Here is a 15,205-nt window from a genome sequence, read left to right as displayed (position 1 = left end):
ATTTCTTTTTTTTAATTGAGTGATTTAAAATCATAACAAAACCGACACGTAAAATGATAAGTCTGAATTTATAGCGAGTGTGTGGCCATAATAATACTTTGAAGCACTCCACCAATATTTACATTAAAACCTTCATACTTGTGTTCAGTGTGGGCCCAATCACAACCAAAAAAAGCGTCGTTTTTCTTTCTTCAATTTATTAGAAGATTGCTGGAACACACCTCCCTGTTGAATTTGGCTTACAGGATGAATAGTACCAATGAAAGTAAGAGGACAACAGAGGAGAGTGAAGAAGTTGTGAGAGGGGGAAGGAGACAGTGGGACATTTTCCATGATGCACATGTCGCCGCAGTTTTGTAAACATACTTGTGCACAAAGTAAAAAATTACTTACACAACGTTTCTGGAACAATTAACACGACAAACAACGTGGTGATCTCAACGTGAAAACAGGCATTTTAACAGTGACTTACACCATCCACAAAATAAGGTCTACCAGTAGACAGCTCTACTGTACGCAGTGATTCTTTTCCCAATGCATAGTGTAGAGTGTTTGGCTGCAAACTGAAACACATGAGGGAAAACTTCTTCTTCTTGTTTTTGTTTTTTTCTTTCATCCTGACCTCTCCTTGATGAAGCGGACAGGGCGTTCGTGCTCTCTGGATCTGTTTGAAACTTCTCCCTGTGATGCCAATGGTGTCGATAGACCCTATTTAATTTATTTCCAAAACACAGGAGTTCACCTCTGATAAGTGACAAGGTGTCTGTATATACAAAACCATTTCGACACAACCGATCTATAAACCTAAAGGGTCTTTTTCTTTGTGCAAATTCAAAATAAATATATCTCTACATGTGACAGCCCATCGAGGCCAACTTACTGCCCGTGAATTAGGGTTTTCATGCAGGCCTAAACATTATTATTTTCTTCGTTCGCCATAAAAGTTTGCAACTACATTTGAGTTCATAGCAGCCTCCAAATGAGAATAAATGAATACATGAATAAATGAACAGATTCATGAATTATTCTATAACAACAACGACAAAAAAAAAATCAAACCAAAAAACACAATTCAACAATCAATGAGGTAATTCGTAAATGGCTATACTTCAAATTATAGGCCTATTAGGAGAAAATAACTCGCTATATTATCAAGCAAATTACCTCTTTCCACGTGTGTTAAAAGGCAATGTCGACGTCGCGAAACTTTCCCCCCCGTGACAACGGAGCGAAACTTGTGTAATCTGTTATTTGCATACTTCACATTCACCGATAACGTGAAAATAAACAAGATATATGAAGCCTCGTAAAATGGGTATTTAACGCCCATTGTGCACCAACGTGTAAAATCGCTGGAGACAAAAGACTAAAAACGGTGTCTTAGTGTCTCTTGGTCCCCAAATTCAGTCACACAACTTTATTTTCGTTTTTTTCTTTTAAATTTCTTGGCCCATCAGTGAGCAGCGGAAAATTTCAACCGCTTCTGCTTCTGTCTTTGGTTGCAAAACCACACTCGCACCACATTTTTTTTCAGGTCCAACTTTTCAGCTATGGCTGCTATTTTCTCGGAGGACGGCCGAGGCTGTACGGCGAAGTATGCCTCCAAAGACCTCTTTTCTGGGGCCGCTATCGAGGTCCTCTTACGTTTCTTTTCCCCTCCATTGAAAATGTCCGGTTTGCCCATTTTCTCCCTCTGGGCCCCCTCGGCCTCCTCCAGCCAGGCCTGGAGGATAGGTTTGAGCGCAATCATGTTGTTGTGGGAGAGAGTTAACGACTCGAATCGACAAATTGTACTTTGGCTCAGCGAGCCCACGCCGGGGATTTTGAGATTAGCCAGAGCGCCGCCCACGTCCGCCTGGGTCACCCCCAGCTTGATCCTCCGCTGCTTGAAGCGCTCTGCGAAAGCTTCCAGCTCCCTTGGGTCTGTGTCCGAGTCATTAATGGAAGGGAGTCCGGCGTTAGTGAGTCCCAGGCCGCCTTGACCCCCTCCGTGATGGCCCGGTAAGAGCCCGTGGTGGGTGAGAGGCGAGTTCATGCTCATAGCCTGGTGGGAGAGGTGACTCAAGCCGTGCATGTGCGAGTGCGGATGGCCAGAGGAGGTGGAGAGGAGCCCTCCGCCGCCACCTCCGCCGCCCCCTCCGCCGGACCCGTCGTGCGCGCCGGACATCAGGGCGAGGGACGGCGAGGTGAGGTGGTCCATGATGTCCTGGTGCTCGTTCTGGTGGTGGTGGTGGTGATGGTGGTGGTGGTGGTGGGCCAGCGGCACAGTGGACCCCGACGAGCATGGCACCGTGCTCATCGTGTGGTAGGTGGCGTCGGGCTTGAACGGGTGCGTCTTGTTCTGGGACACGGCGATGTCCACGGCCGCCAAAGCCTCCGCGCGGGCCAGCAGGGTCTCATCCAGGCTCGCAAATATGTTATTTTGGAGCTGCAAGGGGCGAAAATAACAAGGGAGAGAATGAGGGGGGAATGAAAGGGTGAGCAATGGGCATGAAAGGGAGAAAAAGACACGGAGAAAGGAAAAGAAAAACATAAATAAATGTGTCTGTCAGTCGGGACTTTTGGCGACATGCAGCCGGAGTGTTCCTTACGAAGCGACAAGTCGTCACAATTAATACAAAAACAGTAAAGACAGGCGTCGCGTGCACATGCTTTTAAAAAGAAGACTCTTCGAGTGATTGCCGTGGAACACATGGAAGAAGAAAAAAAAACAGTAAGTGCGCGTCTTGGCTGAACATGCCTTGGAGCACCCCTTGTTATTACGCACCGACAGCGTTCAGCGCTACATGCAGCAAAAATAATACAAAGTCGAAGTTTTTGCGGGTCTAATTTACCTGTGGAGTTTGTAGACAGGCTCTCCTTATAGCTTCCGAGCTGGAATGCAAATTGGTGTACTTGTGCTCGGGTAAAGAGGGATGCATGGCGAAGTGCGGCTGTTTGCTGTTCATGGACATCATCTTGGCGAGCTTCTCCAATTAAAGTGCACGGGAAGAAATGGGGGGGGGGGGGGGGGGAACTGCTACAAGAGCAGGAAAATAGTCATAGATACACAGCGGTCCTTTGCCTATCCAGCAATGATGCGGTGTAGTTCGCTGTGTAGTGAGCCGAGTGCAGCCTTGAGCCCGGAGATCACAGAGATGCCTGCAGTCTCTCAGACGCACTTATCTGTCTACTGTTTCCCACTGCTGGGGATGAGAGAGGCTCTTACACCTGAGCGCCTCAGATCTCGTCAAGCCCGTGCTCGGCTGCTCTCGCGAGACATAAACGCTGCCAGAACAGTGAGCAGGCTGACGGATTAAAAAAAAAAAAAACAGCTCACAGGCCAGGCTGTAACATTTGGAGACTAGACGCCCGCGTTTGTGAGGGCTCACTCCACTCCATCCAGCCACCGAGCTGCGCCGGTCCCAATGCCTTTAGGCCCCGTTCTTTACTTGGAAACAATTGACTTAACACTCTTTATTTTTAGCCGCCACACGCTTTAGACTGGTGTTTATCTGATTTCAGGACGTTGTTATGATATAGAATTATTGGTTTGAAATCACTATAAATCATATAATCTGTGATGAGATTTTAATGTCTACAACAATGCACGACAAGCAACATTATAAGTCTAAAATACATCTATACGTTTCTTTTATAGACTTTATTAGTTTACAGCAATGGCACGTGTTTAAAAGTGTAGGTTACACGCTTCGTCCCGTCTGTCTCTCATCTTAACCCTTGGAAGTAATGAGCCCGCCGTCTTATCATTAAAGCCCATCATCGCCAGATGAGCACTAAACAAATTGATTTAATACACCAGCGTAACCTTGTACACAGTCTTTACCTAAATTAATTAATCCCAATGAATTAACACTTCATTTATTCAAACCACAACGGCTAGCCAATTAAAATTTCATGCGGCGATTAGAGGTATGTGAAATATACATGATATCGTTAAATTTGCATGATAAATAAGGCGCTTAGCGCTATAATGGAATTACTTTGCGTGTGAGGTCTCTAATGTCCGTCGTTACAAGCTACAACATGCTTTTATCCGCATTAACAGACTATGCGTTTCCGTCGTTTAAAAGCAGGGAATTAATAATTACCATTTTAATGTGATGCAAATCAGGAAAAGTAGCACGAAAACAGAAAAATGACAATGTACTAAATGTTAGTCCCGAATTCCACTAGAAATGACAATATGAAAAATTCACCACAAAATACCAGACCTACAGCCTATTGAAGCCCATGAATGAGGGAGTTATTAATAGGTGAGCTGAATCATGTGATCAAGGAACAGCAAAAATAAAAAGGCAATGCAGAAAAACAAAAGAAAAAGAAGTGTCATACATTGTTTCTCCTTGCATTACTACTTTATTTCCTCACAAACTCTTACACTGCAATTTTTATTTCAAAATGTCAGTTTTTCATGATGGTCGTGTTCATCCCTCTTCAGTATTGCGTGACATCATAAAAAAAGATTACCACGTGGATTGTGTTTACTGAATAACTTGAAAAGGACAAACACATACAAGTAGACTGAAAGTTTGAAAAATGTCTCAGCACCAAAACTGGTGCACTATACAGTACAACACAGAACAGCACAGGAGTGTTTGTCAGATTACAGAAGGCTGGCCTTAAGATCATTTAACTGCCACCGAGACCTATACGTATACTACAGAAAGAAAACTATGACAAATCTGTCATATTTTGTCTTAATTCATACAATATAACAACAGACAAAATGACAATAACTTACACGGGAGCATCACATTCACAAATTTATTCTGGAGAAACGTGGAGTTAATGTTTCGAGCCGCGTGTGGTTGTGAAGCCCGACCAAAACACACCAGAGTGGACGGCACAGTGACAACACAGGTTCTTATTTTAAAACCTTCACATGAGCTTTGAAAGTTTCGTGGGGCTGCTTGTGTTAAAGGGACTGTGAGACTTCCTCTTTGTCGGCTGGCTGATGTTCAGTGCCTGTCTGTCTCTTGTTGTGTTCACAGGTTTACCGGTGCAGCTGGGGGACGAGGTGGTGGAGGAGTCAACGTGATCGTGGTCTTGGCTCGCTGGACTGAGAGAGCCAGAGGGACCGGCCTTATTCTCCTCCAGTGAATCGAACAGCAAATCAAAGGACAGTTCTTCGTCAGTCTGAGGGGGACCACAGTCGGGTACATGGCCCCCGCTCTCCCTGCCCGACACCGGCGCACTTTCCTCTGCCGAGCCTTTTGGAGCCTCTTTGTCACTCAAGGTGCCCCCCGCGTTGTTTAGCGGCGAGTGCTTCTTCTGGTCACATGGTACTGCTGATTCGCCACCACGACTTGACGAGACATCGCGGCACGTTTGTGGTTCTGGGACCAGAGTGTTGTCCAAGTCTGCGTGAGGGGAGGAAGCCAGGGAGAGCTGCGATCCCCGGCTACTGGAACTCTCTCCATCCAACATCATGGAGTCCAACTCTGAGATTTTGTCCAGGTATGCTGCATCCATGGAGGCCTCGCTGGACATCGAGAAACCACCGGACTCATCACCTTCAAGAGTTGCGGATGCGGCTCCTTTAACTGGGCTGTCTTCACTTGGACCTGGACATGACTCGTCATTCGATTTTGAACTCTGCCAATCAACCCAGAAGACAGACTTTGAGGGTTCCACGTCAGTATTTGCAGGCAAGCCTTTGGGGAACTCGTCGAGGCTGCTGAATTGGTTCTCCATGGTGGTGGTGGTGCTGCTGCTGCTGCTGCTGCTCTTGTCAGGGCTAGGAATTTCTTCAAAATCAAGCTTCCTCAGATAGGACACTGGTTTGAATGCAACTCTCTTTTCACGGACGCCAGGGCTTCTCAGAGTCAGCGATCGGAAGGCAGAGGACGGAGTGGCGGGCAAAAGGTCGAACGAGGTGCTTACCAAGTCCTCGTTTTTCTGGTCTCCAGTCAGATTCTTATCAGACTCTTTGTGATCTGCAGATGGCATGAACATCAAACTGTGATTTCGAGAAAAGGCTTGACCTTCTACCACTGGATTGCTGCAGATTGACTCCCTCTCATTGTCACTCAAGCTTCTCATCATCATGCTGATTTTGTGTAGCTGTGCGAGTGTGTCGGACTCAGCCTTGCCGTTCCCGCATGCTTCCTGCCCTTCAAGACTTCTCTTCTCAGGCTTTATGACCCGAGACTCAAGGTCTTCGATGTACTGGTCGCTGCGCTCCAGAGCCCTCTTCAAGTGGTCCACATCACGCTCATGCTGCTGGATTTTAGCTTCCAGTGCCGCCACTGTGTAACGACCGAACCTGGGGACAGATCATTTTGTGAATTTAAATTGTTCTAGAATCATCATGACAGAAGCCTAGCAACATTTAGCTGACACTTTTATTTATTCGTCATGCTCTTGACCAAGCATATGCACCTTATGCAAGATAGCACATTTGAAAAAGAAAGTCAAACCGAAGATGTAAATAAAAATGTTCTTTGTCTTTTGGAATATCTATTTAAAAAGGTGGTCTGTGACTGTTTTTGATTTGACAGAGAAAGGAAAAAAAATAAATAAAAATCATACAGGAATTACTAATTTTAGCAGCAAGTCACTGCCTCCAACTTGAACCAGTGAATTGAACCTTTGCCAAGTCCCGCCCCTCAAACGCAGACCGGGCAATCATAGTGTAGAATCGGCCCGCTCCGACAACTATCCGTCTCTCCACCAGAGTATCTCAAGCAATCGTTTCAAATGTTTTTGGGCTTTGTGGATTTGAAGCTAGTCATGGTTAAACGTGGAATAGTGATACTCGTTACACAGAGGTGTTGGAAAGAGACATACGTTTCGGAAATGTTACATTGTAGGGCTAACATTAGAAGTGTATGCTCGCCCATAATTAACTAGCGTTAGCACTCCTATGCTAAGCTAGCTACTGAAGGTATACACATGCTGCTTTCGCTTTTTCACAGCGAGTATAGAAACAGTGTTGTTTCTTAATCTGTCGTCTTCTGTCTCTATCGCCAGGTGGTGGTTCAGTTTTACACTGATCTGTAGGCTTTGGCTTTTATCTTTATCCGTTAAATGCATATTTTAGACCTTTCTGTCTGCTTCTTTTTGAAATCTCTTTTTATTTGATTATATTTATGCAGGGAGTGCAGTTATTGAGTGTGTGGGCTCCATGGTAACTCATGGCAGCTTGACCAAGAAGCAGGGACTTAACTGAATAACCTCATTGCTCCCAATGCCTAAAATGTGAAAACTATCTGTAACAGTTCATTGTGTCTGTACTGTTACCCATGACAGTGATTTAGAAGTATGCGTCCCTTTCTAACTGAATGAGAGTAAAAAATGTAATTGAAATAAAAACATTCATGTCTTAAGAATGAAAGATACTTACTTCTGAGGAGATCTGCTTGCCACCTCTGCTTTCAACCTCATATTCTCCTGTACAAGGTCGACATTTTGAGATCGTAATGCCTTATTTGCCTGAGGATGGTAAAGTAACACATTTGTAGTAGGTTACAAAAGATTCCACAAAAGGTAGCAACAAAATTTAGTCAAGCATAGTTGTTATGGTAATGACAGAAGCATCAATATGCTTGTATATGTTGCAGCGGTAGTTCACATGAATTTTACTGAATTTGTTTTCTTCTCACGTTTATTACTGGAGCACTTATAACATAAGACAGAATACACTCATCAACCATGGCTGGCCGAGAGGAGAGCCGCGATGGAGGCTAAGCTAACCCAGCTAGGACCTAAGGCCATTCCACCACCCAGTTGGCTCCTGGCTGATGTCCTGTCGCAGGAAAATTCCAAGCTAACCCAGCAACGGGAGGTCGGTGACCGTTGTGTCCACATCTTTACAGAGACCTGGCTCCTTTGTTGCATCCCAGATCAAGCTGCACTTGGCGGGTGGAACGCAGGACTCCGGTGGGAAGAGAGGAGGCGGACTCTGTTTACATCAATGATGCTTTGTGCTCAAACATAGTCAAAGAACAACGTTTCTCAGATGTCGATTTTTTTTTTTTTTTTTATGTCAAGATGTCGGCCCTATTGCACAGAGTATTGTTTTGTTTACATTCCTCCTGATGCAAATTCAAAAAATACACAAGAATGCAATAGTCTTGTCTGTCATGTTTTTCATGTGTAGCGAATGGGCTACAACTGCATGTTACTGTGCAACCCTGTGTTGCATAATGACAACACATTGTCCTTGTATCCTTCAATCAAATAAGCTCATCTTTATCAGTGAAGGGATCAAGTAGGTAGGTAAAAAAATGAGCAGCGTCAATAATGTTTGCCTTATTCCATCATATACTATAATCAAACACGTTATGTTTTAGTATATAATATTCTCCTTTGAGGATCAGGAGTTAATGTCAATACAATTTATTGATTATGACGGGTTACATACCTCCTTCAGCTTATCCATGTCCTGCTTTACTTTATCACAAACATCGGTGGCAGCTCGCAGCTTGTTTGTCCATTCGTCCAGGACATGGGGGTCAACTTTTTTGTCTTCTGTTTGCACTGTATTAATGCTGCAGGGATCCAAAGCAGTCTTCAGCTGGGACTCCAGACTTTGATTTTTTATTTTCAGCTCCTCGTTTTCTCTGATGAACCCTTCAATTTCCTCCTGTTGGAGAGAAACAGTGTGAAACCTAAAACACATTTTTGGGTCCATTTCTGGAAACTAGAAAGCTGGACATTGTGTAATCTGAATTGCTTTCATAGAATCGGACATATTCTGTTGAGACATTAATAGATTGGCAAATCTGCATCAGTGGTTGGTGGCTGCAATTGAAAGTCCCACCTACAGCCTATGCCACGTTTTTGTGTCGATAAACCTTGCGATGGGTCTGTTCGAGAGCATCAACCTGCTTGTTATTGCTGTGAAAACACATGGCAAGACAAACCCATACCTCATACTCCCGCAAAAGCAGCTCTCCTCTGGTTTTTCTTAGACATTTCCTCATGGAAAGACTATCGTGGTGATCGCTCTCATTTGTGCCTCCTATAACAGAATAACATGAGCACAGCGGCAGATCAACAGACTTGACAACAAAATGGATATTAAAGTAATGTCACGCAGCTTTGATGAAGGTGCAACAAGAGCTGCTACCCAAAAACATAACTATGAAAAGGCTGAGGTGGTGCTTTGTGAACTGAGGGTGAAATGATCCCAAACCAACATGCAAAGAATTGTGAGAGTAATTATTAAATATTTATGCCCCGTCCAAGTAGCCTTCACGTAGTAATTTACATTATTTCACAGTGGGAAATATGCTAGTTGGCTGTCAAACCCAGAGTATGTTGAGAGTATTAATATCAACTTAATCTCTGTTCAGCACAGAAATACTTTAGTCTGCTTTAGCACATAACAGCTAGCCTGAGTCCAAAGTGAAAAAAGTGCCTTCCAGGAGCTACATGTTGAAACTGGTTTGTCAGCAAGATACCAATATTTCATTGGGGTTTGTTCAGATTGTAAAGTGCGCAAAGAGAGCAGGACTTGAGGTGCTGGGTGCAGTAACTAGGCCCAGCTAATCTGAAAAGTTGGGATCAAACAGGTGTTTTACATTGGCTTTTAGATTGAAGTATTTATATACGATTAAATTAACCGATACATTACAGGTTCAGGCTGCACAGAAGTCAGAACAGCAGCAATGAAAGCTCTGCAACCATTCATTGTTTTCAAAACTGCCTAATAACTTTTGCAAGAAATATCCTAGTGAATGACTCACATGGTCCAAAGCTGAAGCCTATTGGCCACCGCTGAGCATGTTTGCATATCAGTGTAGACTTGCACGTCTTTGCAATGTGATCCCAAATGATATCGGCCAGCAAAAGAAGGAAGAAATGAAACCATGGATTTGTGTTATCACGAATTTCAAAAAATCTAAATGATCACAAAACACTGCATGCAGGAGCAAAAAGTCAATGTGTGTAAAGCAAACACGCACCCTAATATTATTAATATCCAGCTAACCTCTTTTGGTCTCTGCCATTTATAGTAACATGTTTCTTCACCTCCCAAAACTTGGATTGTAACAAAAACAAATATTTGCCAAATGCATTTCCAAACAACAATGTGGCAAATGAAACCTTGGTTCAACCTGGCTGGCACTCCTCACAGACAAAGTGTCTGGTCTATAGACTGTTTGGTTTGGTGGAACAAGTAAACCAGTTTTACTGGCCTAACATAAATTAATCTAAAGTTTACTAAACTGAAATGACAGTGCACAACTCTACCAACATGCCCTATTTAACATGATATCACGATGACTCAACTGAGATGCTGCAGGCACATGAAGCCTCGCATTACCTCTCCTCTCCTCTCCTTGTGTCTGTTTTCCTTGTTTGTATGGAGCTACTCACCGATGATTTCCCTGCAGGGGTTCTCTGCTGTGATGGTGACTCTGCAGGTGGGACACTGGTTAGCTTTTTTCAACCACATTTCCATGCAGGATGAACAGAACACGTGGTTGTTGGCACAAATGACCGGCTGCCTGACCTGCACGGGGAGAAGCACGAACAGACGACTACTTAGCTGCGGCAATGAGGTACATTAACGCCAGGAAACACAGTTTGAGTCAGTTACGGTAACTTAGCTAATGTCAGCTGCATACGCGGCTATCAACGTTAAACTGGTAACAACGTTCAGGTTACTAAGGCAGCAGTTTACACCGTGTATACACATCTGTGTTTAACGATTGAAAAGCGGAACGGCAGTTACCTTTCCGAGACATATCTGGCACGAAATCGGCAAAGTCAGAGAAAGGGTGGACGTCTGGAAGTTTAGAGCCATGCTTTTTGAGAAAATACACAGCGCGCGCACACACAACAAACTTCAACACAGAAATTTCCCACCAGTCCCCGCTGCAACGCGCGCCGAGTCTCAAAACTACGGAAAGCCAAATAGGCCTAAAAGGCTGTTACATTTCATTCGCCCATAATTTAAACCGTAGTTAACATCAACATTAGGCTTGTGCCACCTGTGAAACAAAGGTCGAGTAAACGGAGAACAAATAAATACTTCCAGCAATTGTGTTGGCAAAAAAAAAACTTTATGCTAAATGTTGACCTTGTAAAGCTGTTATGGCTCACGTTTAAGCAAAATATTGCCTATTTAAACATTGACATGGAGCCACAGCATTCATTTAGAGTTGTTTGTGTGACCACCTGATGTAACTTAAGTCCAATGTTCACTCTTCCTTTTAGTTCTGTTTTGGTCTACACCAATTCCTAGAAAAATACCTTTGTCTTTAGCGTATAAAAGAGACAAGAGTGGTTAAACTGAACCATACTGTACATTTATAGGCCATACAACCAAAACAATAAGCTAAAAAGATATGAATTAATAGCTATAATAGTTATAAGAAGTCATTTGAAGCCTATTATATACAAATATTGATAAGTGGAGCTGCCAATATAAAGGGAAATCCATTAGGCCTAGTTATTTTAATTTTATGTGCTGTGTATTTGTGTTGGTCTGAGAAGTAAAGACACTATTAAGAAAACAATGTTAGTCCGCTGGGTGGCCGAGAGGACCATACGTCGAGAGGAGGTTTTCTCGTTTGTGCCACTTTGGATTAATTATAAGATTTTATAGATTATTTTGACCAGCTCTGAGTTCAGCCGTTGAATTGAATTTTGCGTCTACCTCTATGATAGAGGTGTGAACTGAAAGCTGTACATCATATTACATGCATCCAGAGCAAAAGTCAACTCATGGGTTTGATGGCAAGACAGCTGTATTCCCCATAAATATCTATAAAGCAGCCAATCATCCAAGGGGATGCTGGAATCGAGGTATGATTTGCATGCCACGATTATACTGGAAAACAAATGTTAAAATTAACCTGGGATAGGAAAGATATTCCTAAAAAAGTTTCTAAAGGTTTACTGTGTTAAAAAATAAATAAATATTATACTTGCAGATATACAGCAGCATACAGATACTTTCTATTTTGGTTAAAATTAGCTTGTAAACAAATATAGCTCTTCTTCGAGTAAACTCAAATTATGTATATGTGTATTATTTACACAGTGAAGTTCTGGCAAAACATGTTTTTACTGAGTTGGTCTCACTTATAAAATAACTAGTTAGCTATAGGTCAATGTGCTCCAAATAACAACTCACAAGTAGTTTCTAGCTTTTTCTTAAAATGATAAATCACAGCAAAAACCTAAGGACCATGTTGTAAATAGCAAATGGCAAAACGTCTTCTTCAAAATATTGACATTACTGCAAAATGACAATTCCTTACTTGGGTGAGTATCATTCATTTAAAACATGGCCATAATGAAGATTGCAATGTAATATTTAGCAAGCCTTCATCTCAGGTAAACGATCTAATTTGGGTTATAAATAATGATACAGAGCGATCTATTATTAGCATAATTTCCACTACAAATATTTCAAATTACATCTCCACCACAGTTTAGCCCTCCAGAGCCATTACTCATATCTAAACTAACATGTTTATTATTATATTATATTGTATCTCAAACCAGGACATCTTCTCAGGATCTAATGTGATTAGCATTGACTTGCAGCAAAAATGCTTGTACACTGATCCCAGTTTAAAAACATCCCCGGTACTTGTTTGGTTGTTTTCAACAGAGTATTAAATGCATCACAGGCCACCACTTGTTCTCACTCATTTTTCATAGCACCATTGGGTTTATGAGAACGCTCGGAGTCAATATACATGATTACAATTGTTAGTTAGATATTTTGAGCAAAGTGTTGTAGCAATTTGAATAACATTATTTGATGTTACTTTTTATTATCACTGTATACTGAGAATTTATTATACAGACCTCTGAAACTACAAACAAGGAAATAAACAAATATTTTTAGTCACCGATTCTGATTGAACTAAAAAAAACTACGGGAATGTGTTTGCAGCACGAGCTCTCATTCAAGCTCATATTCGTCTCAATATCACAAAAAACGTCAAAGAGCACCCACCATGCAAGATGCACTTTGTAGAGTGCCATAGTAAACCTACAAATTGTACATTGAAGTTACTCATGAATTTGTTACTGGGAAACTCACTCCAGAATTACCAATAACAGACTGAAATGGAAGGGAGAAAAAACATGTTCGACATGTCCCGTTGTCCCTCTAAGATTGCATTGCTTTGCAACAGGCCAGTCATTAATTGGTGACAGTCAATTAATCACAGCTGGTACAGACGGCTGCATCTATTGATCTTGTCCGAGCACTTATTTTTCATCCCTAAATGACACCGATTGCCAGATTTGACCAGCATGTGTAATGGACAGTGAAGAACCAATGACCCGAGTGTCAGTCTTACCACCGGTCGGGATCTGGATCCCCTCCCCCCACCTCTGTCAAATAGCATCTTTACCATTTAGCTTGGAAAGGTTTAGACTGCCCTAAGAGCACAGCAGCGAAACAGTGCGCTCTGGTGCTCAGATGACCTTTTCTGTTTAAGGCTTAATCTCTGACAAATGCTTGCTTTAATTAGCCTGATACCCCCTGCCTAGACTTCCACCCCACCCATCTCTCTCTCTCTCTCTCTCTCACTCACCCACTCACTCACTCACACTCTCTCTCCCCCTCTCTCCATCACCATCTCTCTATCTCTACTTTTCTGTCTTCCCCAGTGTGCTTTTTAGAAATTCTCAAACACACATCAATGTGATTTATAGGAATGAGATGACAAAATGTGAGAAATCAGTTTGAAGCATTTCGTTTAAGGCAATGAAAGAAAAATACGGTGTCAAAAAGTACAATATATTTAAATATGAGACAAGAAAATGTAACACTTTTTATTATCATGCCTAACAAGTTCCCATATTATTGGAATTGTAGTATATTACTCATAAAGGCGACAGCAGTCTAATTTAGAGAAAGTGATATTTGAAAGACACAATATTTAGACATAATCAGATATTTTCCATGATAATGAATAGATAATGAATATCCAATAGTGTATTTGAAATGTAACATAAGAGAACAGAACACAAAGAAAGAGGTAATGTTGGGGAGAGAGTAAAGGAGTAAAAAGATTAGTCAGTGCACATTAGGAGGTTTAAGATAACATGCAACGACAACCTGCAGACCTCATCTATTGATTAGCCACTATCAGAGACAATACAGTGGATGTGTGTGTGTGTGTGTGTGTGTGTGTGTGTGTGTGTGTGTGTGTGTGTGTATGTGTGTTTGTGTGAGAATGACAGAATGTACAGTTTATGCTTCAAACAAGTGCATGAACTGGAAAGTACTCATGAATAATTTTGATTTTATCATAAACTTTAATGGAGTGATTATGTAACACATGAAAATAAATAATAAAATATGTAAATGTGAATTCATGCTGATAAGAAAAAACAAGAATTCTCCTGAAGTTTGAGAGTCAAGTAGTAAATTGGGCAAATGTTTCTGATCACTTTCTTACACTGCTGAAATTAAATCCTCTCAAAGCCCCAGCTTCATCCAGAGACTGCAGCAGAGCGTGCATCCCTCCCACTGCAGCAGCAAACACAAGTAAAATAGATGCATGGCTACAAATCCTTGTTTTATTGGAGAGGGGCCTAATTATTAGGATGTAAGTCAGGCTGTGACTGGAGGGCCGTCTCCTTGATGCGGGCCTGGTTTATATTTATCCCCTCCTCTGCAGCTACAGCAGCAGCAGTGCCACCATCACTACCAGCAGTGTGTGGCGCTTTTATTACATTGCCCACAGGCAGGTTCAGCCCTGTCACACACACACACACACACACACACACACACACACACAGCCTGCAGGACCGGCAGCCAGTTGAGTCCCCTCCACAGCAGAGTTACCCCACATCCCCATGCAGCCCCACATGGGCCCTTGGGACGGTGGAGGGAGGGAGCGGGTATTATGGTAATACTATAGCCTGCTGCTCCCGTCCCCTCTCCTGCAGCACAGCTGGGAAGGACCATCATTACAAGTATTGTAGCAATCTGTTTAAGAGGGACATATTGGAGAGCTTGGGTGACAGAGAGAGGATGAGTGCTGCATACATAGATCACATAAAATATGATTAAAATGTGTGTGAGGGGACCAGAAATAAAATGCAAAACTTGTTATGAACACCTTATATCAAGTCTACTGTCAAAATGGCCAGCTGTAAATCTCTATTTTCCCCTCTTTACTTTTTTTATTTTATTAAAGGTTTCTTGTGTTGAGCTGGTCATATCTCAAGACATGGGGCATGTGGCACATAAGGAATAAATAGGACATAAAGTACT

At 42.4% G+C, this 15,205-nt stretch overlaps 2 protein-coding genes across 6 annotated transcripts; both read right to left on the bottom strand.

Annotated features, from left to right (window-relative positions):
- Positions 1-354: 354 nt before the first annotated feature.
- pou4f1 (POU class 4 homeobox 1) lies at positions 355-4,219 on the bottom strand. The gene is made up of 2 exons (XM_076077884.1): positions 2,835-4,219; positions 355-2,428 (listed from the first exon to the last, which is right to left on the bottom strand). The coding sequence occupies exons 1-2, from the start codon at positions 2,955-2,957 to the stop codon at positions 1,454-1,456; spliced, it is 1,098 nt and encodes a 365-aa protein (XP_075933999.1). The 5' UTR covers positions 2,958-4,219; the 3' UTR covers positions 355-1,453.
- Positions 4,220-4,327: 108 nt separating this feature from the next.
- Positions 4,328-10,823, bottom strand: obi1 (ORC ubiquitin ligase 1). 5 transcript variants are annotated; one of them, XM_076077880.1, is made up of 7 exons: positions 10,688-10,823; positions 10,330-10,465; positions 8,877-8,968; positions 8,369-8,590; positions 7,349-7,437; positions 6,096-6,268; positions 4,328-5,939 (listed from the first exon to the last, which is right to left on the bottom strand). In XM_076077880.1, the coding sequence occupies exons 1-7, from the start codon at positions 10,757-10,759 to the stop codon at positions 4,882-4,884; spliced, it is 1,842 nt and encodes a 613-aa protein (XP_075933995.1). In that variant the 5' UTR covers positions 10,760-10,823; the 3' UTR covers positions 4,328-4,881. The 5 variants fall into 5 exon arrangements, with proteins under 5 accessions (XP_075933995.1, XP_075933994.1, XP_075933996.1 ...); XM_076077879.1 differs by having other exon boundaries at positions 4,328-6,268; XM_076077881.1 differs by lacking the exon at positions 10,688-10,823 and adding an exon at positions 9,696-9,762 and having other exon boundaries at positions 4,328-6,268; positions 10,330-10,463.
- Positions 10,824-15,205: the final 4,382 nt, after the last annotated feature.

Source organism: Anarhichas minor, unplaced genomic scaffold (genome assembly GCF_050575085.1).
Source record: "Anarhichas minor isolate MPS153535 unplaced genomic scaffold, ASM5057508v1 ptg000062l, whole genome shotgun sequence".
Classification (NCBI taxonomy): domain Eukaryota; kingdom Metazoa; phylum Chordata; class Actinopteri; order Perciformes; family Anarhichadidae; genus Anarhichas; species Anarhichas minor.
Note: the sequence above shows the minus strand (reverse complement) of the source record. Positions and strands in the feature narration are given on the sequence as shown.